The 26,800-nt window shown below is 39.9% G+C and overlaps 1 protein-coding gene across 7 annotated transcripts in view; it reads left to right on the top strand.

The window, feature by feature from the left end:
- tcf4 (transcription factor 4) overlaps positions 1-26,800 on the top strand; it is a 459,054-nt gene that overhangs the window by 140,664 nt on the left and 291,590 nt on the right. For 4 of the 7 annotated variants that reach the window (XM_043674585.1, XM_043674647.1, XM_043674258.1 and 1 more), the window contains exon 3: positions 2,105-2,163. In XM_043674585.1, the coding sequence (XP_043530520.1) occupies positions 2,105-2,163 (59 nt within the window). Of the gene's footprint in view, positions 1-2,104; positions 2,164-17,327; positions 17,332-24,661; positions 24,894-26,800 lie in introns of those variants that run through there. The other 3 variants (XM_043674505.1, XM_043674421.1, XM_043674935.1) reach the window with 3 other exon arrangements.

Genomic DNA, 26,800 nt, shown 5'->3' with positions numbered 1-26,800 from the left:
GTCATCTGCCCTAATATCTCCTTATGAGCCTCAGTGTCTTTTTTTCTTTTGTCACTGTCCTGTGGGAAGCCTTAAGATTTTTTTAAAAATGTTGGCAGTGCCATGTAACATGGTTGTAAAGCATCTTTTCCTGCAAATGTTATGTTTCTTATCTCTTTAATTTTGCTGTGTCAGTGAATAATTTTCAAATTTATTGAAGCGACAATTAGGTTTATACATTGCATATTTATTCTATTGCACTCTTCCATAAGATAAACAAGCCTGGTAGGAGAACAAATTAGCAAAGTATACAAGTTACTGCAGAAGCATGGAAATTATATTTCTATCTTTTTCAATGCATATATGATGGAGTAGCGCTCTCACCAATGACTAGTTGATAGTTGTGCCTTTTGCTTTTCACTCATTTATGTTTTGTTCTACTCTGCAGATCTTACTCTTAACTTTTTCCCAGCTGACTGCAGGCAGGCATATCAGTATGCAAAGGCCATTGTAACTAGTTGAGAGGAAGTCTTCTCACAAGTTTCATCTGCTTCCTCTTCCATTAAGTGAAAAGTAGATCTTTGAGTCTCGCTGAAAAGAGGGACATCTTGTCGAGCCTTTTTGTCATGCACTCTTGGACGATTTTCAAAAATATCAGTTCAATACCAACCAAATTTATACTACTTGAAAGGAGAGTACCGATTGTTGGTATGTAGACTCTGGCAGAGATTTTGCCATGGAGAAGCACCCATTAAATAACAGCCAGACTCTGTCTAAATTTCAAACCTGAGCTTTGATTGGTCTAGGGACTGCCCAGAGAAATGAATCAGTGAATGAATGACTGTCACCTATTTTATTGCATATATCTGATTTTTATCATTTTGATTCAGTATAACCATAGTACTATTTTTCAGTTTATCTCTGTACCTCAACGTAGACTTGACTTGAATTTTCTAGTTAACTCATCAAGTCATTGCACTATTTGATTAAATTGGATTGCTTACAGTGTGGAAACAGGCCCTTCGGCCCAACAAGTCCACACCAACCCACTGAAGCGCAACCGACCCAGACCCATTCCCCTACATTTACCCCTTCACCTAACACTATGGGCAATTTAGCATGGCCAATTCACCTAACCTGCACATTTCTGGAGGAAATCCACGCAGACACAGGGAGAATGCGCAAACTCCACACAGAGTCGCCTGAGGCGGGAATTGAACCCGAGTCTCTGGCGCTGTGAGGCAGCAGTGCTTGCCACTGTGCCGTCCCTACAGTGTACAGTGTGAGACCGAGCTACTCATGGCAGGTTTCCTATGACCTGTTTTCCAAAGTTGGTTTGAGCAGTAGTAGGATTCCACAACATGCCTCTTTCCCCCAGTGTCCTGGGAAGTCGTAATAAGGGTTCTTGATCCTGATTAATATCCTCTGGTTCCTGGAAAATGCATTTGCATGGATATTATAGGGAACATAGTTAAGGACCTTTTAACTGTTGAGTACACTGTAGATTTGTACTGGAACAGTAGCTTTGTCCTGAGAAATCCACTGTTTGATAATCCTCATTGCTGACATCAGAGAAGCACTTTCTCTTTTATCGGATGTTACCCCAGTCATTAGCCACAGTGGAAGTACAATTTGTCTTTTAAATATTAAATTATCTTCTTTTCAAAAACAGGATATTGGTTGAAGGATTGAGCAAGTTAAGTATTTCACTTTTAAGAAACTTCCTGGCACTCCCAAATAAACATAACCTTTCCTTTTTAATGCACCATGCACTATTCCATTAGTCCAAGGGCGTCTGATATGTCCTGTGTATGGATAAGGTCCAGTGCCCTTTTGCTGTTTCCCAGAATACTGAATATTGGGATTGGTAAAAAGCATTGTATCAGAACTATCAACATCAAAGCAATGCTAGGGCAGAAATTTATGTACAAAAGGAGGTTACGTAGCAGGTTGCACATGGGTGTTGTTTGTTTTAAGAGAGATGCATTAAATTAAATTACCGTTTTATAAATAGACTTCACCTAATAGAGGTGATGGTCATGCTGAAAGTAAGTTGCAATGCTGGTTCTGGCAATTGCATCTGTTATCCTGCAGATAATCTGATACAAATGTCTTTGTTTTGCAGGCAAAGCAGAGAGAGCATCATTCCCATTTGGGAGGGACTCAAACATGCAGGGCTGTCAGGTCAGTAAGTGGTTCCATTTCCTCAATGATTGAAGCAGTTACATTATTGACTTAATATATTTGTGCTTATCACTTGCATTTAAAGCAAAAGAGGAATTTGTAAACTTGTAAATTTGATAAGGTTGCTTGTAAAATGGACCATGGATTATCATTAATATTAGCCTTTTTAAAAATTTGGGAAAAATTTTCCCATTGCTGAAAATAAATCATGCTTAAGGCATTGTTAGACTACAAGTATGCTGGTTTGAGTGTGAAGTGGGGATTTAAACTCTGCTGAGAAAGCGGCTCAATGAGAATCTGGGCCTCCCTGAGAGAAGCAGTTTATTTTAGCAATGTGGTTGCTAGTGGGCTTCCATTTAAAACAAATGTTATCTGAGAGCAGAAGCAAGTTGACCATCTAGAGGTGATCTGCCAGACTTGAGGTGAGTGGGTAACGAACCAGAAGATTAGAGCTTCACTAAATGGGAATAGGAGTGGCATTCTAAACAAGAAAGGCACGAGCTTTCCTTGTGAGACCTTCCAACCAAGTTTGTTATTTTAGGCTTCTAATGTGCTCTAGAATTAAGAATACCACACCTGAGGAAAGAGTGGAGCTCTGAAAGCTTCAATTTCGAATAGACCTGTTTGTAACCTGGTGGTGTTTGATTTTTGACCCAGTCCAACTATGGCATCTCCAACATCATGGAATTAAAATGCACACCTGGAGATTTGATGTTGTAGGCCACTCACCCCCTCGAGCCTTCTCCTGCCACAATCATATATGAGACCTATTGTCTAAAATATTTTAAGGTCTTATGTATCAAGGTTTCCTTGGAAAATTAAGAGCAGACAATGGGTCAAAGATAGGGGCTCAGGTGGATGAGAAAATATTAAAGGAAGCTGCAAGGATCCATTGATCGGTGGAAGGATTGCTTTAGAAGAAGTGAGCACAGAGGCATAGTGTTGGAAGAAGTGTTCAGTGTCATAACAAGACTGAAATTCATTGAGGTTAAGGGGGTACAAGGATATAACAGAGTCCTTTGGATGCAAATCATTCAGCATCTGAGAGGGAAAAAAAAACCGGGTATATTGAATACGTAGCGAGAGTTGTATGGAATGGGAGCAATAATCCAAAGGGCATTGTTACTTGTACATTGTTGGAGCTTGTTTTCCTTATCACCTGTAAGGAAGAGAGCATTTTTTTTCTTAAGATATTCATTGAGATGAAAAATGAAATGAAACTGAGGACAGGAGATCTTTGAGATGAGGTGAGTTGTTGCTGGTCAGGTCAGCAGATGGCACTGGGCATGAATGTCAGAATACAGTGAAGGATAGCAGTCCAATAATGTTATATGTCATGGTGGATTCAAAATACAAAGGATGGAACTTTAGCTGGAGTCCATGTAGGGTAAGTTGGAGCCAGAGACAGTGACTGAGGAATGAGATGTGATTGGGATTGGCAAACACCTCATTAAGGAGCAGGAGGGAATTGGAAAACAATTAAGTTTTTGTGATAACAACATCTGGGTTAAACCTGAGAGATTATAGTGTTGTCAGACCTACTGAATTTTTCCAGCACTTAAGTCTGTGCACGGCAGAGTTTTCTGGAACTGGAAGTCAATGCTGAGATGTGTGTCAGTTTAATGAATGCTGTGCGCGGAGTACTGAAATGGCTACATGTAGACAGCTGTACAGCTTAGCAGGGACAAGGCTTCAGACATAGAAAACCTAACAGTTGCTAATTCAAAAGCTAGAAATTTAAACTTATAATAAATGATTTTAAATATACCTACAGTATGTATGTAAATGTCACAGTTACATTATAACACAGGATGCCAGCAAACAAAATAGAAATCGGGCAGTTGTTCCTCCATCAACACATTAAAGGACAACAATAAACTTATGGAAGCTTACAGCTGGCCCACTTTGCAGCAAGAATGAAGAAAAAACAATGTGAGAGTACCTATTGGAAGTCTGTATCATGAACTGCCTAAATTCCATTTTGAGTACTTAGCTCATTTGACTTTGGGATGTCATGAACCAATGAATCAATTTGAAGATGTAGTTGACTCTTCACTGTCTGTCATAGTGAAAGAGGTGATAGTTGAGTCACTAGATGAGCTAAAACTATGATAGACTGTACTTAGAAGAAGTCCTTTGGCCTCACTGTCTACTGCCAATAACAGCATTAAATCTGCACTGGCCCCGCTTATCAGCACTAGGTCCATAGTCTTGAATACTATCACATTTCAAGTATTCATTCAAGTATATTTTAAAGATGAGGTTACCCACCTCAACTACCCTTCCAGGCAGTGCACGCCAGACACCCACCACTCTCTGGGTGAAACTCCTTTTCTGCAAGTCCCCTCTAAACCTCCTGCTTTTCACTCTAAAAGTGTGCCTTCTTGTTATTGTTCCTTAAACTAAGGGAAGCAGCTGCTTTCTATCTACCTTGTCCTTGTCCATACCCCTCATAGTCTTATCCACTTTTATCAGGTCATCCCTCCGTCTTTTCTACTGCAAAGAAAACAACCTAAGCTTGTCCAGTTTCTCCTAACTCAGATGCTTGAGCCCAGGCACCAACCTGGTGAGTCTCCTCCAGCGCAATTATATCCTTCCTTTAGTGTGATGAACAGAACTCCTAGCCTGTATAACTCCAATATAACCTCCCTGCTCTTATAACTATACCTTGACTGATGAAGGCAAATTGTCTTGTATGACTTTTGAACTTCTTTTGATTAGTTCATGGCTATGGGCATCGTTGGCATTTATTGTTCATCCCTAATTGGCCAGTGGGCAGTTGAGAGTCTATCTCATTGCTATGGGTCTGCAATCACATGTACACCAGAACAGGTAAGGATGGCAGCTTCCTTCCCTAAAGGACATCTGTGAACCAAAATGGTTTTTCCCAACATTCAGCCATGTTTTTCTGATCATCATTAGACTCTTAATTCCAGATTTTGTTTTGGTGTTCAGACTTTACTATTTGCCATGGCAGGGTTTGAACCCGGGTTCCCAGAACATTCCTAGGTCCCTGGACTTTTTTTTTTTGGTTTAATCTATTTTTCTAATCAATCTGTTCAAGTTGGACTTGAATCCAGGCCTCCCAGATCAGGGATAGTGACACTATGACTGAGCCATAAGAGGCCCCCCCCCCCCAAATTTTACCATCTGCCATGACAGGATTCAAACCCAGGTCCCTTGGGTCTCTGGATAAATAGTCTAGCAGTAATACCACTAGGCAAACAGCACAAAGGTGCAACAAGTGGAGAGTGTCAAGCTCCTGGGAGTGGTCATCTACAACAAGCTTTGTTGAATTCTTCATATGGACACACTGGTTACAAAGGCCCAATACTGTCTCCTCTTCCTCGGGCAGCTGAGGAAATTTGGCATGACGGCGAATACCCTTGCCAACTTTTATAGGTGCACCATCGAGAGCATTCTGTCTGGATGTATCACTACCTGGTATGGCACTTTCAAAGGAAGAAAGCAGAGCACCTGAAAAGAACACAAATTGGAGAAAATACACAGGAGTGGGATTAGCTGAGAAGTTCTTCCAAAGAACTAGCAAAGATACAGCAGGCTGAATGGCCTCCTGCAGTTATTTATCTGATTAAAACCCTAGTGAGCACATTTCAGTTTGACTTACATTGTTTATTTTGGTGTGTTTTCATGTAGAAATCCAGATTTGAAGATTCACTGTTGAAACCTTAATTCCACCGCACAGTCTTGGTCAGAATGCTGTTAACTAACAAAAGTTATGACTTAAATTAAAATGTGATCTTTTCAGACCTTATCTGTGTTTTTACCCATGCTTTGCTTGACACTATTTGATTTATATTGGAAAGTTGGCATTTTCAGGGTCTGCTGACTTTAATTTCTGGATCTGGATCTTTGCTGATCTCATTGATTTTGCCCAACATTACCTCTTTTGTTTGGAACATAGTTAAAGCATGTGCTGGAAGAGTAGTTAAACATTAATCTTCAGAGGAAAATGTATTTCAATACACTGTTTAAATTCTCACTGATGCGTGTAAAGTCATCACTGGAACAAATTTTCTGTATATACCTGCCAATATTTCATAGGAACAGGAGTAGGCCATTCAGCCTTTCAGGTCTGTTCCATTTTTCTATGACATCATAGATGTATGACCTTACTCCTAAGCTTTGGCTCATATCCCTTAATACTTTCTCTTCAACAAAACTTTATCTACATCAGGTTTAAAATCAGCAAGTGATCTCACATCAACTGCCATTTGTGAAGACAGTTCTAAACCTCTATACCATCCTTTGTGTGTAGAAGTGCTTCCTAACATCTCTTCTGATCGGTCTGGCCCTAATTTTTAGACACTGTCCCCAAAGTTCTAGAATCCTTAATCAGCGCATATAATTTATCTGTGTCCACCTTGTCTTTTCCTGTTAATATCTTGAAGACTTCAATCATATCGACCCTTAACTGTAAATTCTATAGAAAACAGACCTAATTTGCACAATCTCTCCTCAAAACTTAAACTTTGAAGTCCAGTTGCCATTTTTGTAAACTGAAGGCCAATATATCTTTCCTAAGGTGTAATGGTCAAATCTGCTCTTAGTACTCCACGAGGCATCTATTTTAACTCTGTGCATGTGAATGGCTTTTGAATGAATTAAGATTGGGTGCTTTCACAATAAGATAAAACAGTGCGGTACTCATATGTGAGTAACTTAATGTCAAGTCAGTTACAATTGTGATTCTGACATTAAACTGGGGAAACAAAAACCAAATGTTTATATCTGTAAATTTCAAAGACTTTGCATCATGGTGTTATATTTAATCAAATGAAGATACATACAAATAAACATTCAGAACAGAAGCCATTCAGATCTCTGCCCCGTCTGGATTTAGTAAGTTCTTGGCTAATCTAATTGTGGCCTCAATTCTACATTCTTGCTTATCTATTCCCCCATGAGCATTGACTCCGCTGTTAGTTAAGAGTGGTCAAAATGTGAAATGGTGTGTAGACTATTGGAGGTTAGATGCACTGAGTCATAGAAACTGCAGCAAGAAAGGACCAAGGTGCAGTGCACACTTGTAAAATTTGCAGTGGACACAATGCTTTTAAATAGTTTAATCTGGTCCCATTGTCTTGCCCCTTATCACCCCCAATCTCTCAAAATTCTTCCCTTTCAAAAGCCTATTCAAATTAATTTCAAATCATGTTGCAGTCTCTGGCTCAGTAGGCACCTGTTATTAATGTTTCACACCTTCATAGTTTGTGTTTATATCAGAAAATTGCATTAGAAAATGTTTCTTCCAACTTTTACCTCACTAATTTTGTCATCACTGTCTACCTGTGAACTCTTACTCTTGATTTGCCAACCAGCAAAAGCAGGGAGAAAGTGAGGACTGCAGATGCTGAAGAACAGAGTCAAAAAGTGTGGTGCTGGAAATGCACATCAGGTCAGGCAGCATCCGAAGAGCAGGAGAATTGATGTTTTGAGCATAAGCTCTTCAACAGGAATTCCTGATGAAGAGCTTATGCTCGAAGTATTGACTCTCCTGCTGCTTGACTGGTTGTGCTTTTCCAGCACCATGCTTTTGAACCAGCAAAAGCAGCCTTCCTTGCTTTCCCCTGAATGTGTCTGTAAAATTTCCTTGAACTTCCTCTGTTCAAGTGAGAAAGATTCTAAATTTTTAAGCATCTGGTAACATACAAGTAGATTTTTGCTGTATAATTTCCAATTTCTATAATAAATTGCTCGGAAAATTGAGGCTATTGAAAAGTAAAACAGACAGATGCTTTGATTTTGTCCATTCCTGACCAGGTTAGAAATATAAGTTTAAGAGGATAACTATATGTTTATCCGAGATCATCTTCCTTCCCGACCGATTTAGAATTCATAGCATGAACTTCTTTTTTTTCCTGTTTTCCTTCCCAATGAGTATTATGCATTCATGTTATCCATGCATTGATCAGTAAAGGAACAGCTGGATGATTTGATAGAATTTCTTTAGTTTATTGCTGAATGGATATTGCAGCATTCATGTAATAATGGGAATGAATTTATTGGAATTTGTGGCTCTGACTTGGTGCAAAACAAGAAGGTAAGGCAACAGAGGTGGCTTGAATTTGAGGCGTCAACAAATGGAAAAGAGTTTGAGAAGCAATGGTGAAGAGAGAGGAACTGATACTAATAAAAAGAAGAAGAAATCAGATGCATAAAAAAGACAATTCAAAACAGTACAGGCTTAGAGAAGAAGTTAATCTTTTCTTAATGGTCAAGGTATAATCTCTTGGATAAAAAGTTTGGGTAAATAAGGAAAATGAGCAGGCCAGGCAGCATCCTCGGATACTGCCTGGCCTGCTGTGTTTTTCCAGCACCACATTTTTCAACTCTGTTACTCTGGTACTCCAGCATCTGCAGTCCTCACTTTCTCCTAAATAAGGAAAATGCTTTGTGTTGGGTTTATGAGGGATAAGTAGTTACGATTTTGTCTGCGTGAACATAAAATGGAAGCAAAAAATTCATTTTAAATCACCTAAAGATAGTATGTGAGTTATTGGTTCAGCAAGCATTTTAAATCACTTTTTGAGATGAATTTTAGTGGTGTTAAAGTTGAGGGTAATACTTCCACACAGTTATAACTGAAGTGGTGAGGACGCATTGAACCTATAGAAATAACAGTGAATATTAGGAATCTTATAAAGTGCTTGAATCCTTTAAGCACCAGTCTAACATGACAACACTAAAATAACAAGGATTGCAGTAAAAATTCAGATGGAGGTTGGCAAATTAATTGGACAGTGAAGATCATACCAAAATATAATAATGAAAAAAATTGAAGTACTCTCATATGTGAAAAATTGGGAAATAGAATCAAAGGGCATGGTTAGAAATGCTTCTGTTAATGTTTTCTTTTCAGGTTTGTCTTTTTTTTAAACAGCCAATTTTTCATTGTGTTATTAGTCAACTCCCAGTGCGATTTCTACTGTTTCATTATTGGTACTTTCACTAAGACTTTTTTGTTGTTGAAATAATAGGTCCCGAGTCTTCTGTCTATTAAAGCGGCCTTTCCTAACATTTTGTTGTGACATTTTTATATAGTTTTGTGCACTCCACAGCTGGATTAACAACATGTTTGCCCTTTATACTAGTTAAGTGGCTCATTAGCTGCTTGAGAAGTGTGAAAGGGCCATTATTTTAGGTGGGCTGTGATTGGCCAGTTTCTTTTCTGTTGTTCCTGTTTTAACAGATTTGTGATGTGCAAAAGAAGCTGTATCAAAACTCTCCCAGTCATTTTGGTTCAAATCTGTTTTAAAACAAGAGGAGAATTGAACGTGCCTTTTTTTAAGGAAGCAGGCCATTTTTGCCCTTGAGAGAGTAAGGGAGCAGAAAGAGCTAAATGATTAAAATAGTTAAAAATGACGCAGGGGAGATGCTAATCTGTTATCAGGAGAGAGAAATGATGCAGTGACACAAATATAATAAAGACAATTCATATCATTTTCCTACTTCTGAGCCAGAAAGCCTTGATTCAAAGTCCCATCTACTCCAGAGGTGTGTCACAACATTGTCTGACCAGGTTCATTTATAAAATATTTAAAAGACAAACTGCAATTTTCAGTCTGCTTCACGTTCAGGATAATACCATAGACTGACTACCAGTTAGCACAGTGATAGTGTATTTCAGGTTAACAACAACAACAGCTTATCTTTATGTAGCACCTTTTAATGTGAAGTCCCAAGGTGCTTCACATTTTTTTTGGTGTAATGTAAAGCAAAATATTACATTAAATCACCTGAGGAGCCAGGAAACCAGATAATCAATGAAGTAGATTCTACAGAGTGGGTTGAAGGAGGAACGTGATGAACAGGGGCTTAGATGTTCATAGGGGGGGAGGGGGCAGCATTCCAGAGCTTGGGGCTAAGGAAGCTGAAGGTGTAGCATTAGTGGTGGATCAACTAAAATAATTAGATGCATATGGACATTTTAGAGAAGCACCGAGCTGGAGAAGATTACTGAGATGGGAAGGAATTTGTAAACAAAGATGAGCATTTTAAAATCAAAGCATTTTGGCCAGGAGTCAATGTACACACTAGTGAGAACAAGAGTGATTGATTGGTTTCTTGGTGTGAGTTGAGGCATGCACAGTAGAATTGTGAATACATTTCATAAAAGAAATTGACAATTTGAGTGCTACATATCAGAGATGGAGGTCCAACAGAAACACACCATGTCCAGTGAGGTAAATGGATCTTTCTCTCATCTGAATCTGAAATTTCCACTCAAATGTATGAAGTTTTGTGGAGCAAAGAGACATTTACAAATAAACCCAGCCAAACCCAGAAAACTAGTAAGAATTGAGGAAGATATTTTGGAATGTTATTCTGTCAAAGGGTGGCAATAGTTGATTTTAAAAGTGGGGTTGGTAAGACAGAGCATAACATGATGTTTCTCCTGTGTCATAAATTTAATGGAAGCAAATCATGCTTAAAATGAAAACCCTGTATTAAAATTAATTTAAGGGTTTGACATAGTGAGTGATTTGATCATTACTTTAAAGGGATGTGCCATACTGAAGTATATTCCATTCTTTGATTCATCTTTTGTTTCCGTGATGTTCAGGTGCTTGCTGTAGTGATTGTAATGAGGTCAGCTAGATGGATCTCATAGAATGGAGTTACCTGATTGGACCAGATTAACAGTCTCAATCATGATGCCCTGGCTGACAAATATAAACAGGAGTGTCTTGCCCCTCCCTCCCCTATTTTGATTTAATCCCTTCCCTCCCCTTCACTGTTTGATCACGCAGCATTGCCCCCTCTCAAGAAGGGCACGGCTTGTCACTGGTCACTTGGTGTTTCCTTTCTTCCTGGTAGTGGAATACAAATAAAGATTTTCACACTTGTTCTTCACTGTATTCGACACCTGCATTCACACGACATTGGTGCTGGGGAAGAATAAGCATTACTGCTGTTAGGCGGTCATGTAGAGGAAAGGAAAAAGAAAAAACAAAGTGTCAGTCAGAAAAAAAAACAGGAGTGCCAGAGGTTCTGTTCACTGTGAGAGTTGTCTCTGAAGGAGCTAGATCAGTGTCATGGACATTGCACATGTAAATAAAGGATGACTTGGTGACTGGGTACCGGCCTCCATTGAGTCATTCCAGTGCTGCCATGAGAAAAGCAAGCTCCTGAAGAAATTCACGAGCAACGGTCATTTTAGGGTAAGCATTTCTGGCATCATATTGTTATTTGGGAGGCTTGACACGTTTGATCCTGCTGGTGAAGACTGGGCCCAATATGCGGACTGAATGCATTATTTTCTTCCAGGCAAAAGACATTTGGATCGATGAAAAACGACGAGTAATTCTCCTGATAACTTTTGGACACGCAGCTTTTTCGATTATTAGGAGCCTGACTTTCCCTGAGGCACCAGCTTCTAAAACCTTTCAAGATTTAGTTAAGGAATATTCCAACCCCAAACTACCTCTAGTTCTGAGACGCTATCAGTTTTACTTGACAATTCAAGAATTGGGAATCCATATTGGGATTTTTGACGAGGTTAAGACGATTGGCATGTGACTTTGGTTTAACCCCTAATGAGATGCTGAGACCCCCTTTGGTATGTGGGACTAATGAAGTGACCATGCAAAAGCTGAAACCCAACTGGACTTCAAACAGGCACTACAACTGACTTTGTCTTTAGAAAATGCAGCAAATAGAGCATCTGAGTCAGAGCGTAATCCCGATGGAAGTGAACAACCTCGCCAGGGTGACTGAACTTAATGAATACCATTTAAGTGAAGGCAATTGCATAGCCCTACTCAGGACACATCCTGAATAGGTCAGCTCACAACACAACCCCAAAACAAAGCCTAGCCTCAGCCAAGAGGTTAAAACCATCTTCAAGATCTGGGTCAGCTAGCCATTATGTTGCTGCCTAGACAGCAAAAGAGTCTTACGAGACCTAAATGGAGTTAGAGAACTCTTGGGTTGTTAATTCAGAAGAGTACACACCCTGGAAAGTCCACCTACGTCTGGTTTGGAACAGTTAAATTGCTTAGTAACATTCAAATCAGAACCAATCAAAAAAAACGTCTGGTCAAATGGTCATCTGGTTCTAAAGGAGGTCAATACTGGCAGAGCTGTTCAGTGATCGCAGAACCAGTCTTTAATAACTTTTGTTCTGGACTCCAATCTTTAACATTGTGCAAGACCTCAGCTAGACTGAGAACTTATACCGGGGACCCTTGTAGATTAACTGTACAACTTCAGTTCCGGTGTCTTGTGAGAAGCAGCTGGTTCAGTTACTATTGATTGTAGTAAAAGGCTCGGTCCCAAGCTTGATGGGGTGAAATTGGTTGAGAAAGATTCATTTGGATTGGCTCGGCATTTTTGTATTAAAACATGACTGCCTGAGTAAAGTCCTAATTAAATGCCCAGCTGTTTTTCAGGAAGGTCTAGAGACTATTAAGGGAGCCAAGGCCACTTTGCATGTTAACCAGGAAGCAATTCCATGATTCTGCAAGGCCCACCCAGTGCCATTTGCCTTATGGGCAGAAATCAGAAGGCTGGAAGCAAAGGAATCAACAAACCAGTCCAGTTTGTGGAATGGGCAGCACTGGTCTTACTGATTTGTGACGTGTGATGGGTCAGTTCGCCTTTGTGGGGATTTTAAACAAATGGTAAATTACTTCTCACAGCTGGATAAATACCCATTTCCTCTCAGAGGACTGATATGCAAAGCTTACAGGGGGCCTGCCCCTCAAGAAGCTGGACATGAACCATGCATACTTGCAATTGCAGTTAGATGAAGGTTCCCAGACGTATATTACAATTAATAACCATAAGGATTTGTGCCAATGTACGAGACTGTATTTGGGGCATTGTCAGCCTGTGCAGTGTTTCACTGGACAATGAAAAACCTTTTGTGAGGTCTACCCCAGGTCACCATTTATCCGATGACATTCTAATAACAGGGAAGACCAATAAGGGGAACTTGGAGAACTTGGACATAGACCTTAGACATTTCTTCCAGGTGTGCATATGCCTTAAAAGGGAAAAATGTGTGTTCCAGGCACCCCAAGGGACCTGTTGGGCTACAGAGTTGACAATACCAAATTACACCCTTTGGAAGATAAAGTCAGGGTAATCAAAGGTGCCCGGCTTCCACTTCTGTAACTGAGCTTAGGTCTTTCCTTGGACTATTATGGGAAGTTCATACATAACCTGGCCTCCATCCTAGCACCTCTGCATCTACTTTTTTTTAAAAAGAAAATTCAGCCTTGGGAATAGTCATGTAGTAATATAGTCAAGCCACAGCTGTCATCCTCTGAGGTACACTCCATAATCCATGAAGTGGAGTCAGGAATTTGAAGGCTAGACATAAAACTCCACTAAAAAAAGAGACAGTTTACTTCAGCAGATGACATTTGGTGTAGGAACCACTGGAATAGGTAAGAGGAGTGGGTAATAGGCATGGTTGATGCGAGGTCAGGTCCAGTGATGTATAAAGTTCAGGTAAGTGTGACGGTCCTGAACAAATTTGTAAACCATATGAAAGCTGAAAACTCACAAATGGTGCGGGAGCAAAACATGTCGGGTCCTTTTCAACTGTTCTGGACCCAGTGGCTAATCTCTCTCTCAATTATTGAAGATCACCTCAGAATCTGAGACGGACACAAAATGCTTTGGGTGCAAGAGGCGAGCTACTGTGCATTACACGTCATCTGTATCAGAGGGAGAGTTGGAGGAACCTGACCTCAGGAGGAGCTACAAAGAAAAGGAGCTGGCCTATGCCCTTGGACTCAGAATGGAAGGGATGATGTGATTGTCCCAAGGTCAGCCAGATACATCTCGTGAATTCCCTGATTAGGGTTATTAATCTGGTCCAATCGGGGAGTCCTGTCTGACAGATATATACATCCTGTTCACTCTGAGAGCTGGCTCGGAGGAAGCTGGATCAGTGACAAGGATTTTCCCGTGTTAATAAAGTGTGACTTGGTTACAGGATGCCAGCCTCTATGGAGTTATTTTACTTGCGTTGATAATATATTTTGATCGTGGTGCTGTGATGAGCAGCATCTTTTGTATGTTGACATGATTTTAAGAACTACTTACAGGCTTGTGATTGATGATGAAGAAAGCAGAAATATCCAAAACGTTTTGTTGACTTGAGGTAATTTATGTATTTAAATACAGTTAAGGGAACACTTAATAATTGTCTTAAGTAAACACAAGTTGAAAGTCGTTTTTTTTGTACTTCCCATCTGTTAACAGTAGTCTATTTACTGAGAATATATTTCACAAAAATAATTTTTAAGACTCTTCCAAAACCACCTGGATTTCATATTTTGTTGCCTTTAAAGGCTGTATTATATGATGATCACACTGTTTTATTTTAATTTTTGACTTTTTGTTTCCTCCCCTTCACACTTGGAGGAGTGGACTCTTGGATTATAGTAGGTAATCATGTGCAGGCTGTTCTTCCAGGGGTCTGCTAGACTGCTTGCTATTTGAGCATTGCTAAATCAGGACCTGATGGGGTAATGCAGTTTGGCCATCTGGATAGTGTCTAGTCATTGAAGCCAATTTCACAGGAATTTTTCCTGTATGTTTGAGCTGGCATCAGGAAGGTTTTTTGATGGTCCTTTCATGGAATCCAGAGCATGTAGAAGAGATATTGTTAATGGAATTTCTCTAACGCTTTGCTGATGCATATTCCACATAATCGCTGAAGTACAGGAGGATGGTGGCAACGATTGCTCTGTACACTTGCACTGACTTGTGACGTTCTTGTCACGTAGTTGCTGCTGTAATTGTGTAGAAGGCTTAGCTGTTGCATCTGATCTGGTGTTAAATCTTCTCGTCAGTGGTGGCTGTTTCAGAGAAGTGTTTGCCAAGAAATGGGAAGTGCTCAGTGTTCCCTGGGCTTTCCTCAAACAAAAATGAGAGGTTGAATATTTCACTGAACAGGTCTGCATTTAGTTTTGTTTGAGCAAATTCAAGGAAAGATAGAGTTTCTCGTATGCAAAATTGAAGAAATCAAGAGTGACTTCCTGTCTAATGGAGTGGGTAGTGTCACTGGAGTCATGTGTAGTCATCTGTAAACTGTGTAGACCATGTTTGTCTCTGGTGGTCAGTTACATTTTGTCATGGAGGCAACTGAGAATGAAATGTCTGTGTTATTGAGTACTGAATCCAGAGGATACATGATAATTTGAACAGCCACCATTGGATAAATAGTATACTTTCTCTTGATATTCAAAAGGATTATCATCACTGAATTCCTCAACCACAACAGTTTGAGAGTTACCGTTGACCAGGAACCCAAGAAGCAATTGAAGCCTATATTTTCTGCACCAATGAACTTCTGATCCTGAAAACCTTTTTGTTTTAATTCACTTGTGGGATGACCACCATGTACAAGCCACAAATCAGGAGCATGATGCAATAGTCTCAACCTGGATAGAAACAGCTCCAGCAGCATGAGAGAAACAGGACAGCCTCCGGACAACTCAACTCGCTTGATTTGCATGCCATCCACCACCTTTTTAAAAAAAAAATACTCCTGTACAATGACTACAGTATGTACCATCTACGAGATGGATCACAGCAGGTTGTCAGCACCATCCAAATTCATGATGTCTGCACCTTGGAAAGAAAACCCAGCAGGAGCTGGGAGCCCAGCAAAGGGTCACACATATCCTAACAGAGAGCTATCCCCTTCCTCTGTTGTTACGGGGCCATAACTCTTGAACTCCCCTCTGTCCAAAAAGCACTGTCCATTCTAGCAATAAGTCGTATTCTTGCCAGTGATTCACGTGCATGAGGAAAAATGATGCAGATATTTCTTCTCTTTCGACACCCTATTATTCTGGATACCACACTTGAGGAAGTGTATAATGATCTTTAAAAGGGTGCAGAGGGTATTAAACAGAATGGTTTCAGGATTGATGTTTTTTGTCGACAAGGTTAGGTTGCAGAAGTTGATGTTCTCCCTGGAACAGAGTAGATAGAGGTGAGACTTGACAGATTGGGACATGTTTTTGAAAATTAGACAAGGAAATCTGTATCCATTGGCTCAGGGTATGAGAGCAAGGGGACACAATTTATATTTTGAGAAAGAGATGCAGAAGGAATATGAGTAACTCTTTCTCATGCAGTGAGTGTTAATGACCTGGAACTCAGTGGTTATGAGCATGATGGAAATTCATAAAATGTATAAGCAGATGTAGCCCATTCGATCCATTGAGCTTGCTCTGCTGCTCAATGAGATCATGGCTGATTTGACAATCCTCCGCTCTATTTTCCTGCTTTTTACCTTCTCAATCTTGAACATACCTCATGTCCCAATCTCTACTGCTCTCTGCAGTAAAGAATTCCATATATTCTGAGAAGAAACTCTCCCCTCATCTCTGTCCTAACTTGGTGATCCCTAACTCTGAGTTTATTCCCTCTGATCTCATGAGGGAAGCAACCTTTCTACATCTCCCCTGTCATGCCCCCTAAGAATCTTGCATGTTATAATTGGATTGGTTCTCCTACTTCTAAACTCTAATGAGTGCAGGCACAACCTACTCAACCTGTTGTCCTAAGACAATCCCTCTCTATCCAGACGATTGATAACTTCAAAGGAAATCGGATGAATACTTAAAGGAAACAAATTTGTGGAGCTGTGGGGAAGTGGAACAGATCGAATTGTTCCATGGAAAGCTAGTATCAGTTCAATAGATTGAATAGTCTCCAACTAGGTTTTGACCTACCAATCCAAGAACCTTGCATCAGTTCCTGAAGAAAGTCATGCCAGTGTTGTGTCTTCCCCAGAACTAAAGATGAGGGAAGGCAGGATGGGTATCATGGGTGTTGTCTGTAAGGGCTAGAGTCAGGAGCAAAGGGGTGGCTATCAGTTTCAACCCTCTGCCAAATAAAAGCACCTCATAATGCCAGGTACCTTGATCAGGCATGCCTTCCAGGAGAGGAGCCAATGGTATTTTCTGAGGAACCTTTAATTGATACTGGAAAGACCAGCAATCACTAATTCATTCTCTGAGCCATCTTTAAATTGCATCATAGGTGTCATTTTCAGCTCATTAGTCAACTTCATTGTCATCCTGCGCCGAGGAATCCCACATGGGGCCCCTTCTTCCGTCTAACTTCAGCAGAGAAGTTTTACTTGGCTTCTCTTGGGCTTAAGTGGGCTGTCACGTCACCTATCACAAAAGCTGCATTAAATCTAGTCCTCTGTCTATCTCACTCCACATAAAAAGGAGGAACATTAAATAATGCTGAAAAGAGATGTGAAGTTGATGCTCCTCAAATTGTGATATGGAGCAGAAGTTAGCTCATTTCTTAAGTCTTTATAGTTGTTTGCGATGTGTTTTTTTGTACTAAAATCGACAAATTATTGTCTTTTAGTGTAAACAGAAAGAGAATAAACACTTAAAAGGAAGGGAGACTTTTGTTTTGTCTTTCAACTTCGCCAATTTAATAGATCTAATTAGAGCTTCCACCAACAATTGTATCAATCATCGTGAAGTGGTCTCTGATACTGATGGGCTGATCTGAAAACTGCACAAATACATCTGACCAGAAGGGGGTTAAGCATTCTGTTCAGATTTGTTGATTTTCCTTTTCATTCCTCAGCTGAATCTTCCACAACAGCCAGCATTTGTAGCTAAGTAGTTTACCTGCTAGTATGTGATTTGGAGAGAGAACAAAAATTAAGTTGCAACTTTATTCTCTTCATTTTTTTTCTCAAATGCAAAAGAAATTCTGAATGTTTTTAGCATGATGAAATTTATTGGGAGTTAATATTTTTGGATCCACTCTTTTGTTCAAAAAAATAACATTTTGTATATTGTGATGTGATGCATCTTGTAAAGGGCAGATGGTGAGCAATATAAACTTAAGTTTTACAGTTATGAAGGGGGTGTGGAACTGGAAGGAACTGGGAGTTTGCACATGCACATCTTTGAAGATGGTAGGACAGGTTGATAAGGCTGTTAGAGTTGTTGGCTTTATGAAAAGAATCAAAAGGAATGAAGTAAGGAAGTAAATCTTTAGATAAGCATAGCTAAAGTTTTTTATATAATTCTGGGTGCCACACATTATGATGGACGCCAAGGCCTTAGAGAGAAAGCGGAGAAGATTTACTTGAGTTATGCCAACTTTGTTGACAGACCAGAGAAGCTGGTTCTTTCTGTAACTACTTAAGAGAGAAGTTACAGAAAGATTTCTTAGTGTATTGCAAATAATGAACTATTTTGTTCGCATAAATAGGGAGAAGCTACTTCCACTGCAATAAGTTGACGAGCAGAAGGCTGGAAGAACACAGCAAGTTCGGCAACCTCAGCAGGTGGAGACGTTGACATTTCGGGTATAACCCTTCTTCAGGAATGAAGGTGGTAGGGGAAGCTGCAGATGAAGAGAGGAGTTGGAAGGGTTCTGGGTGGGCAGAGGGGCAGATTGGTAAGGTAGTGATAGGTGAATAAAGGTGGTGGGCATGATCAAATTGGTCGATGGGAGGAATGAATTTGGTTGGTAGCTGGAATTAAGCGTTGATAGGTGGAATGGAAGGGAGGGGAAGGCCTGGAAAGGGAGTCAGGGAATGGATGTGAAGATTATTTAAAACTGGAGAACTCAGCGTTGAATCCTTCAGGCTGTAGGCTGTCTAGACAGATGATGAGGTGTTGTTCTTCCAATTTGGGGTCCAATTCACTGTGGCAACGGAGGATGCAGAGGATAGATATGTTGGAAAGGGAGTGAGAAGGGAAATTGAAATGAGCAGTTGCCAGGAGGCCAGGCTGGCTCTTACGGGCCCAGCTGAAATGCTTGGTGAAATATTCCCTTAGTTTATGGTTAGTGTCACCGATGTAGAGAAGACCACATCGCGAGCACTGGATACAGTAAACTAGTTTGGGGGAAAGGCAGGTGAATCGCTGTTTCACCTAGAAGGACTGTTTGGTGCCCTGGATGGAGGTGAGGGGGCTGGTGTGCCGAGAGATTTTGTATCTTTTTTGTTTACAGGGGAAGGTACCTGGGGGTTCAACGGGGTTGATGGGGAGAGTGGCGCTAACCAAGGACTGTTGAAGGGAATGGTCCCTGCAAAAGGTGGGGAGGGGAAGATGTTCTTGGTGTTGGGATCTAGTTGGAATTGGCGGAAGTGTTTGACAATGATGTATTGGATGCGAAGACTAGTGGAGTGGAAAGTGAGGACAAGAGGGACCCTGCCTTTAATATGTTTGGAAGGGGAAGTGTTTAGAGCAGTGGAGCAGGGAATGGAGGAGTTACTCCTGATTATGGTCTTCTCTACATCAGTGAGTCCAAACATAAACTAAACATCTCATCCGGGCCCATAACAGTCAGCCTGATCTCCCTGGTCACCATCCATTTTAATTCCCCTTCCCACTCTCTCCAGTATGTCCATCCTCGAGGTCCTCGATTGCCACAGTGAATTGGACCCCAGATTGAAGGAGCAAAACCTTATCTTCCGCCTGGGCAGCCTACAGCCTGGTGGACTCAACATTGAGTTCTCCAACTTTAAATAACCCATTCCCTGATTTCTTTTCATTCCTCCTACTGACCCTTCCTTCCAGCTGTCAAACAGGTTCATCCATCCCATTGACCAACCAGGCTGTATCCTCTACCTGTGTTCACCTATCCCTACGTCACCACTCCGTCCTTCTCCCCACATATAACCCTTCTCCCCACCTGTAACCCTCCCCCACCACCCTTTTTATTTGTAGCTCCCCCTACCCCACTCCCAGCCCTAAAGAAGGGTTGTACCTGAAACGTTGACTTCTCCACCTCCTGATGCTGCCTGGCTAGCTGTGTTCTTCCAGCCTCCTGCCTGTCTACCTTAAATTCCAGCATCTGCAGGTATTTTTTTTGTCTCCATTGTACTACGGTCATAAATGAGAAGACAGAGATTTAAGATTGTTGGAAAAATATTTAGGGGTAAATGAAAAGAGAGTTATGATAATTTGAAATGTGCTCTTTGAAAAACATGGGAGAAGCAAATTCATTATCTTACAAGAGGAAATTAGATAAATGTTTCAAAAGGGAAAATTTACAGAGCAATGAAGTGCAAGCAGAGCAGTAGGACCAATGGAATAACTCTGAATTTCAAAGAACAGGTACAAACATGTTGGGCTGAAAAACCAGCTTCTCTGTTTTACATGATCCTACTGCCTTTTTATTTTGATTTTAAATGGTACTCTTAAGAAATTGAATGAAGTTGAGTGCAAGCATTTAAAGAAACCTTTGAGTTCATATATGATTTTATTTATGGAGAAGCTACAAAAATCACAAATTTAGATCTTCCAGATTTACTTGACATTAAAACTGGCAAACTGAAAATTTATTGCCATTCCATTGTGTCGGAAACGTCTTTGGAATGTAAGCGTGAGTGTTGAGGATAGATAGCTTGTGCTGTGTGTGAGTCAGCCGTGCCTCTGACCCTTGCTCTAAGGCTTTCAGTTCCTGCAGCAGCTTGTTTCTGTATATCCTGTTTCTGGAGGTCAAGGCAAGGGTCGTTGGTTTTGGGGAGCAGATTGCTGACAATATCCTGCCTGCTGCAGGTGGTTCGTGCAAATAAACTGGTGTTTAGACTTCTGGCCAATGACTGAGAGAGAGGATATGCAGACCAGTTTGCCTTTCAGCACTTTTCCAGCTACTCTGACAAAAGAAGTAGCTGTTTTATTATCAATTTCATGTTAAAGATTCAAGATGTAATGGGATGTCAAGATAGAAGCTTGTTAACAATTTGATTTGATGTCCCAATTTAAACTTTGGTTTTTTTTGCTAAATTAATGTCTTGTTCGATTTGGTGTTCTTCCTTCCCTTCTGTAGACATTATTCCTAATAAATGCTTGAGTGCTATCTTGAAGACTGAAACCTTTCTGAGAATATGAATACAATATGGTGAGCTTTAGTTCATGATATGGAGGTGCGGTTGTTGGACTGGGTGAACAAATTCAGAAGTTACACAACACCAAATTTTAGTCCAACAGGTTTATTTGAAATCTCAAGTTTTCGGAGTGCTGCTCCTTCATCAGGTGGACTTCACTGAATAAACCTGTTGGACTATAACCTGGTGTTGTGTAACCTTGAGCTTTAGTTTAGGCAGGATTGGTGCATGGTTTCCAACGATCACATCTGGAAAACACTCAAATTCTGCTTTGAAAGGCCTTTTGTGGCACTGTTGTACTACTAAGCCTCTGATGGTGTCTTATTGTTGTCAGGCCATTGTCTTGGGCAGCTCCTGTCATCTATCAGGCCTGAGCAGTTGCTGGGAAAGGTTATGTAGGCAGACAGTGGTGGTGAGGGGAGCTTGGATGACCAGGGGAAGTACGGTGCTGCATCTAGCACACACTGTTCACAGCAAAGGGACCTAACTTGTGCACTTCACTTCAGCTGCTGGGTTTTCTGAGCCCTGGGAAACCAGTCTGACTACAATGCAGTCTGCTCAACAGGTCAAATCCAACACTGCCAGCTTCATTAACTGGTTTAAATTCCCACCTCCACCTCCTAGGAATGGACTAGTTGTCAGCACCTTCTTTGTTTCGAGACACCTTGCATGTGGGTGGTTTAGAGTTAAGGTTTAGATTTTAAAAACTTGTGCATATGATCTGTACCCCAACAAATTTTTGTGTGCTAAAATTCCAAGAAGTTGTCTGTTCTGGGGAATTATAAGCATCAGACTTTGCCTATTACACCCTGGAAATGCTCAGGATTGTTTTACATAATGTAAAGCAGATAAAGGCAAAAAAAACAGAAAGTATCTCAACTTGGGCTCAGTCCATATCATAAATATGAATATCTGTGAATTAGACATCAAGATTGAATTACATTCTGGGCTTTATTTGGGGAAGTCTGTGTGTTTGTTATTGTGGAAAACAATTCATTTTACGTGCCATATTTGCTATTTGTTTTCTGTGGTCTCATCCTGTTTTTTTTTCAATTTTGGTAACTAAAAGTGCATTCATTATTTTTCTTCAGATGAAGTCTTTGGCTTAATAATTAAAAACCCTAAATGTAACTTGTTCTCGTACTGACATGCCAAAACAATCTTGACTGCATAGATCTGAGACCAATATTGTCAAATTGTTAAGGGATGATGATATCTAATTTATTAAGCAAAAAAATCCTTATGACCTCTTTGGCTATATGTCTTTCATGAAAACAAAAACAGCTCCTTTATATGTTTAGTAGGCTTTATAAACTGGAGATCTTAACTATCCCCCCCCACCCCCACCCCCGTGTTGACAGCTCTGCAACTGCTATCACATTGTCAATGTTTATATAGAGATATGTATGTGTAGATATACTAACCGTGATTATAGAGATGGAATTCAAACTTTCATTAAAACAATCAATCATATTACAGTTTTGAACAGTTACCATATTCGAATTTTTCAGAGTAATTTTAAAACAGAGGATAATACAGGGTTTTCTGCCTCCTCAAAACATTTAATCTCCTTTACTAAAGAGCTGTATGTATGAAAGGTGAATTTATAATTGATTGTACAGTGCTGTTTTGCAAACACTCAAACCTCTGCTGATTAGTATTAAAATCTACATTTTCCCAGTAGACTAATGATAGTTTATAAATTTGGCTTTGCACTAAAGGAGCTGAAGTGATGGTATCTTCTTGGGATTTAAGAGCAGAACAAAACAGGGATCTTGTATCTTTTAGCCAAGTTATTAATATACATGATGGAGAGCGTAGAGAGTTTGCAAGTGACACAAAGTTTTATGGCACAGTAAGTAGCGTGGATGGAAGCAGGGATATTGTCAGACTAAGTGAGTCAGACTCAAGAAGCTAGACACCATCCTGGACAAAGCAGTCTGCTTGATTGGCACTGCAACCACTCCCTCACCACCCCGCTCACTGGGAGCAGTGTGTACAATTTACAAGATGCACGACAGAAAGTCCACCAAGGATCCTCAGACAGCACCTTCCAAACCCATGACCACTACAATCTAGAAGGAGAAGGGCAGCAGATACATGGGAACACCACCACCTGCAAGTTCCCCTCCATCGTTCCTGAATCAAAGTGGTGGAGCTCCCATCCAGACAGGATTCTGGGTGTACCCATACCAAATGGACAAAGATGGTTCAAGAAGGTGGCTTGCTACCAAATTCTCAAGGGCATCTACTGGGAAAAAACACTAAATACTAGCCCAGTCAATGATATTTGAATTTTGCAAAGTAAGCATAGTTTTGGTAGTAAGATTCTAGTGTGGGGTCACTATACAATCTCCTTTGGTTCTGGGAATTTCTTAATTAAGCATCTCGCATATGTGGAGGATTGATCTACATTTCCATGAAAATGAATCACCGAAATCTAGTCCGCAGTTACAAACATAGTAATATAAATATGGGAGTCGGTAATTTAACCCTTCAAACCTGCTCTGCCATTCAGTACAATCATTCATCTTAGTAACCTGTTCCCAATTTCTCCCCATAATCTTTGATCCTTTTTAACCCTAAGAACACTATCAAATTCTTTCTTGAAAATGTTCAATGTTTTGGCATCAAATGCTTTCTGTGGCAGTGAATTCCACAGACTCACCACTCTTGGGTGAAGAAATTTTTAAAGAACAAATTACAGAATCAATAAATTAATTCTTTTGTGAGGTACAGTGCAAGTTCACTCAGTTGATTCTGTCACTTAAAGGGTGCAATTATTAGGATTGAATTCACAAAAATGGGTTTTTATTCCCTTGTGTTAGAAGTGTTAAAAATGGTAAAATGAGTTCAAAAGCATTAATGCAAGGAAGCGGTTTCCTCTGATGTGGAAATACAGACCAAGAGAATTAATGCTTTAACACTTAGATTGCTCTGCACAGTTTACTCCTCTGTCCCCAAAAAGAGTGAATGCTGGATAAAAATCGATATATTTTTTTTAAATCCATAGCCTTTTATTAGGCAAGACTGTCAAAAATATGGAGTAAATGGATTTGAGGCTAGCTGAGTGACAACAGGTTTGAGGGGCTGAATGGGTAACTTCTGTTTCTAAATTCTTATAACATTGGGAGTAAAAAGCAAGTTACATGAAATTACTGCCTGGAATGGCTGGACATCACAAGTATGCTTCTGTTACATTACTGTTCCATTACACAATGCAGTTTACATTGGTGAAAAGCTAACAGCAATAATCATGGAATTTAGTAGCCTTTTTAATTGACTGCATAACAAGAAGATGTCAGATAAAGAAGGGTTCCAACCACAAGAGTAACTCTACTTTGTAATGCCGTTAAATAAAATTCTGTGATAGAGTATCACAGGAGTTAATTTATCATGGCAGTTTTTCAGACTATTTCAGTAAAATCGTAACTTCCCCAAAAGCTAACATTTTCATAAAAGGGAAGTGAGAAGACTTTTTAAGTATGCACCATGCCTGGTTGTGATTTGTTTGTAATGACACCGTGATTTATAATATAAACTGCACGCCTGTTTCACAGTGAAGCAGAAGGAAGTTTACAGTTTGATGTGGATTTAACATTTAGCTTGTCGGTACTTTGAGATATTAAGCTGTTGCAGACGGCCAACAGCATTACTGCACTGAGGGAAAACTTGATTTCTTTTTACAAAGTAGCGTGATTAAAACAAAACTCTTATTGAGAAACAAAGTTGAAGTGCCTACAAGGACATTTTCAAGGTCAAAAAGGGTAGGACAGAAGATGCAGTAAAATCAAACACTTTTCAAGTGACACAAAGCTTAGGCTTTAAAATATTGCAGCAAGAGAAGGAAACGAGGCAGGTAAGGAGTTCACAATGCTGGGGAAGAATAATTTAAAGTAGAAGCTAATAAAATGCATCTTTGCCATGTTAATTCAAGTTTCATGATTTAAAAGCTTCCACACACACAGATCATGATCTAATTGTTCTGCTTTGTCTTAGAAGATTCTATGTGATTGTGATGCGAATGTTTGTAAACTACTAAGGATATTCTGTGCTCACAGAGTTAAATTGTTGGCAGATAACTCGGCACCATTTCTGACTATTGTATTTGCTTATCGATGTGTTTCTTGATATTTTTACTTTTGTAATTAAAAATGAAATATGGCTGGTAATGGAGGTCAATTTCACATTACTCATTCTCCTTTCTCACTTTGTTTCTTTGTTTGGTCGTTGGTGGTATCTGATTTTTAAAATAATTATTACTGATGGGGGTTGCTAATTTCGCTTTTCTTCCACTGCTCATAAGATCTTCAGAGTGGGACAAGAGGAGGCTGGAATTGAATTTAAATGTAGAGAAAAGTCAAACATTAGGAGTGCCTTTTTTTCAAAGAAAATGTATACATATTTAAAGGTGGGATTAAACAGTTTTTTTCTGTGTCATATTTTTGATCTACACTATTTCCATGACGTGAAAACGGGCATTGTTGTATTTGGGTTATGCGTGCTCATGGTGTGCGCAAAACATATTTGCTTTTTATTTTAGACTTTCAACTTCTGTGAAATCAATTGTATCTATTCCTTTGGGAGACCTCTTTGCTGATGGCTGAAAATTTCTTGAGAATTGTCTCTCATCTTCACAAGAATTTTCATTCTGGCCACCATTTTGTAGGTTCCTTTTAAATTTGGGTTTGCTTTATGCAAAATTGAACTGACAGCAAAATTGCTGACTACAATCTCTGTCTGAAACAAAATACTGATAGACGTCTACTGTAAACCCAACTAAGTTTCAACTGCCAAATCTTATGACTGTCCAGAATAAAATCAACAATTTTCATGAGGAGAAGAGGGATTTCAAGTAGGTTCACTGACTTGACTTCATCTTGGGGACCTCCATTTTCAATCCATTTAAGGCCAGGCATAACATCTAATATTGTCAAAATTAGATTGGTGCTGGAAAAGCACAGCAGGTAGGCAGCATCCGAGAAGCAGGAAAATCGACATTTTGAGCAAAAGCTCTTCATCACCTGCTATGCTTTTCCAGCACCACTCTAATCTTGACTCTGATCTCCAGTATCTGCAGTCCTCACTTTCACCTATAACATGTAATGTTCCTGAAAGTGGTTTCCAGATCACTTAGTTGCTCCAATTAGAACACAAAGGATTGCACACTAGTGATGATGTTTTGAAAGAGTAACACGCATTTTTAAAATGTGGAACAGACACCTACTTCTCCAATATTCTGAGCTAACTTTGCATATGCAAATAAATGGCCTCATGCTTCATTGATATAGAGTTGTCAGCTGTGTTTAAAATATGTCAGTGGTCTACTTTCAGGTGACTGAACAGTCCTGAGAAAACCATTCAAACTCCCCATCTTTTCTCTCCACTAATTGTGATCTTTCTCTGCTGCCCCGATTAGTTGCCTCTTCTCATTGTCTCACTTGTAGTCTTTCCTATCGCCCACCTTTGGATTAAGAACCTCTAGTTGGACTTGGTTTATGAATTATTCCCTTAACTCTCTGTTTCTGTTCCTGTTCCCAGCCGATGTGAACACTGTATTCTTGTCATCCAATAACACCACCCCAAATTTAGCGTTTCTCCTTTTTACTTCCCCACTCCTCCTTAATCCTAGATCCTTTCATTGACCCACTCCACTCCTTATCTCTGCATCCTGTACTTTTCTCTTCCATTGACCCTTAAATTTACCTGGACCATCTCTGACACCTCCCTCCCCTTCCTGGACCTCTCCATCTCCATCAGTGACGA

The sequence above is a fragment of the Chiloscyllium plagiosum genome, chromosome 1 (assembly GCF_004010195.1).
Source record: "Chiloscyllium plagiosum isolate BGI_BamShark_2017 chromosome 1, ASM401019v2, whole genome shotgun sequence".
In the NCBI taxonomy this organism is placed as follows: domain Eukaryota; kingdom Metazoa; phylum Chordata; class Chondrichthyes; order Orectolobiformes; family Hemiscylliidae; genus Chiloscyllium; species Chiloscyllium plagiosum.
Note: the sequence above shows the minus strand (reverse complement) of the source record. Positions and strands in the feature narration are given on the sequence as shown.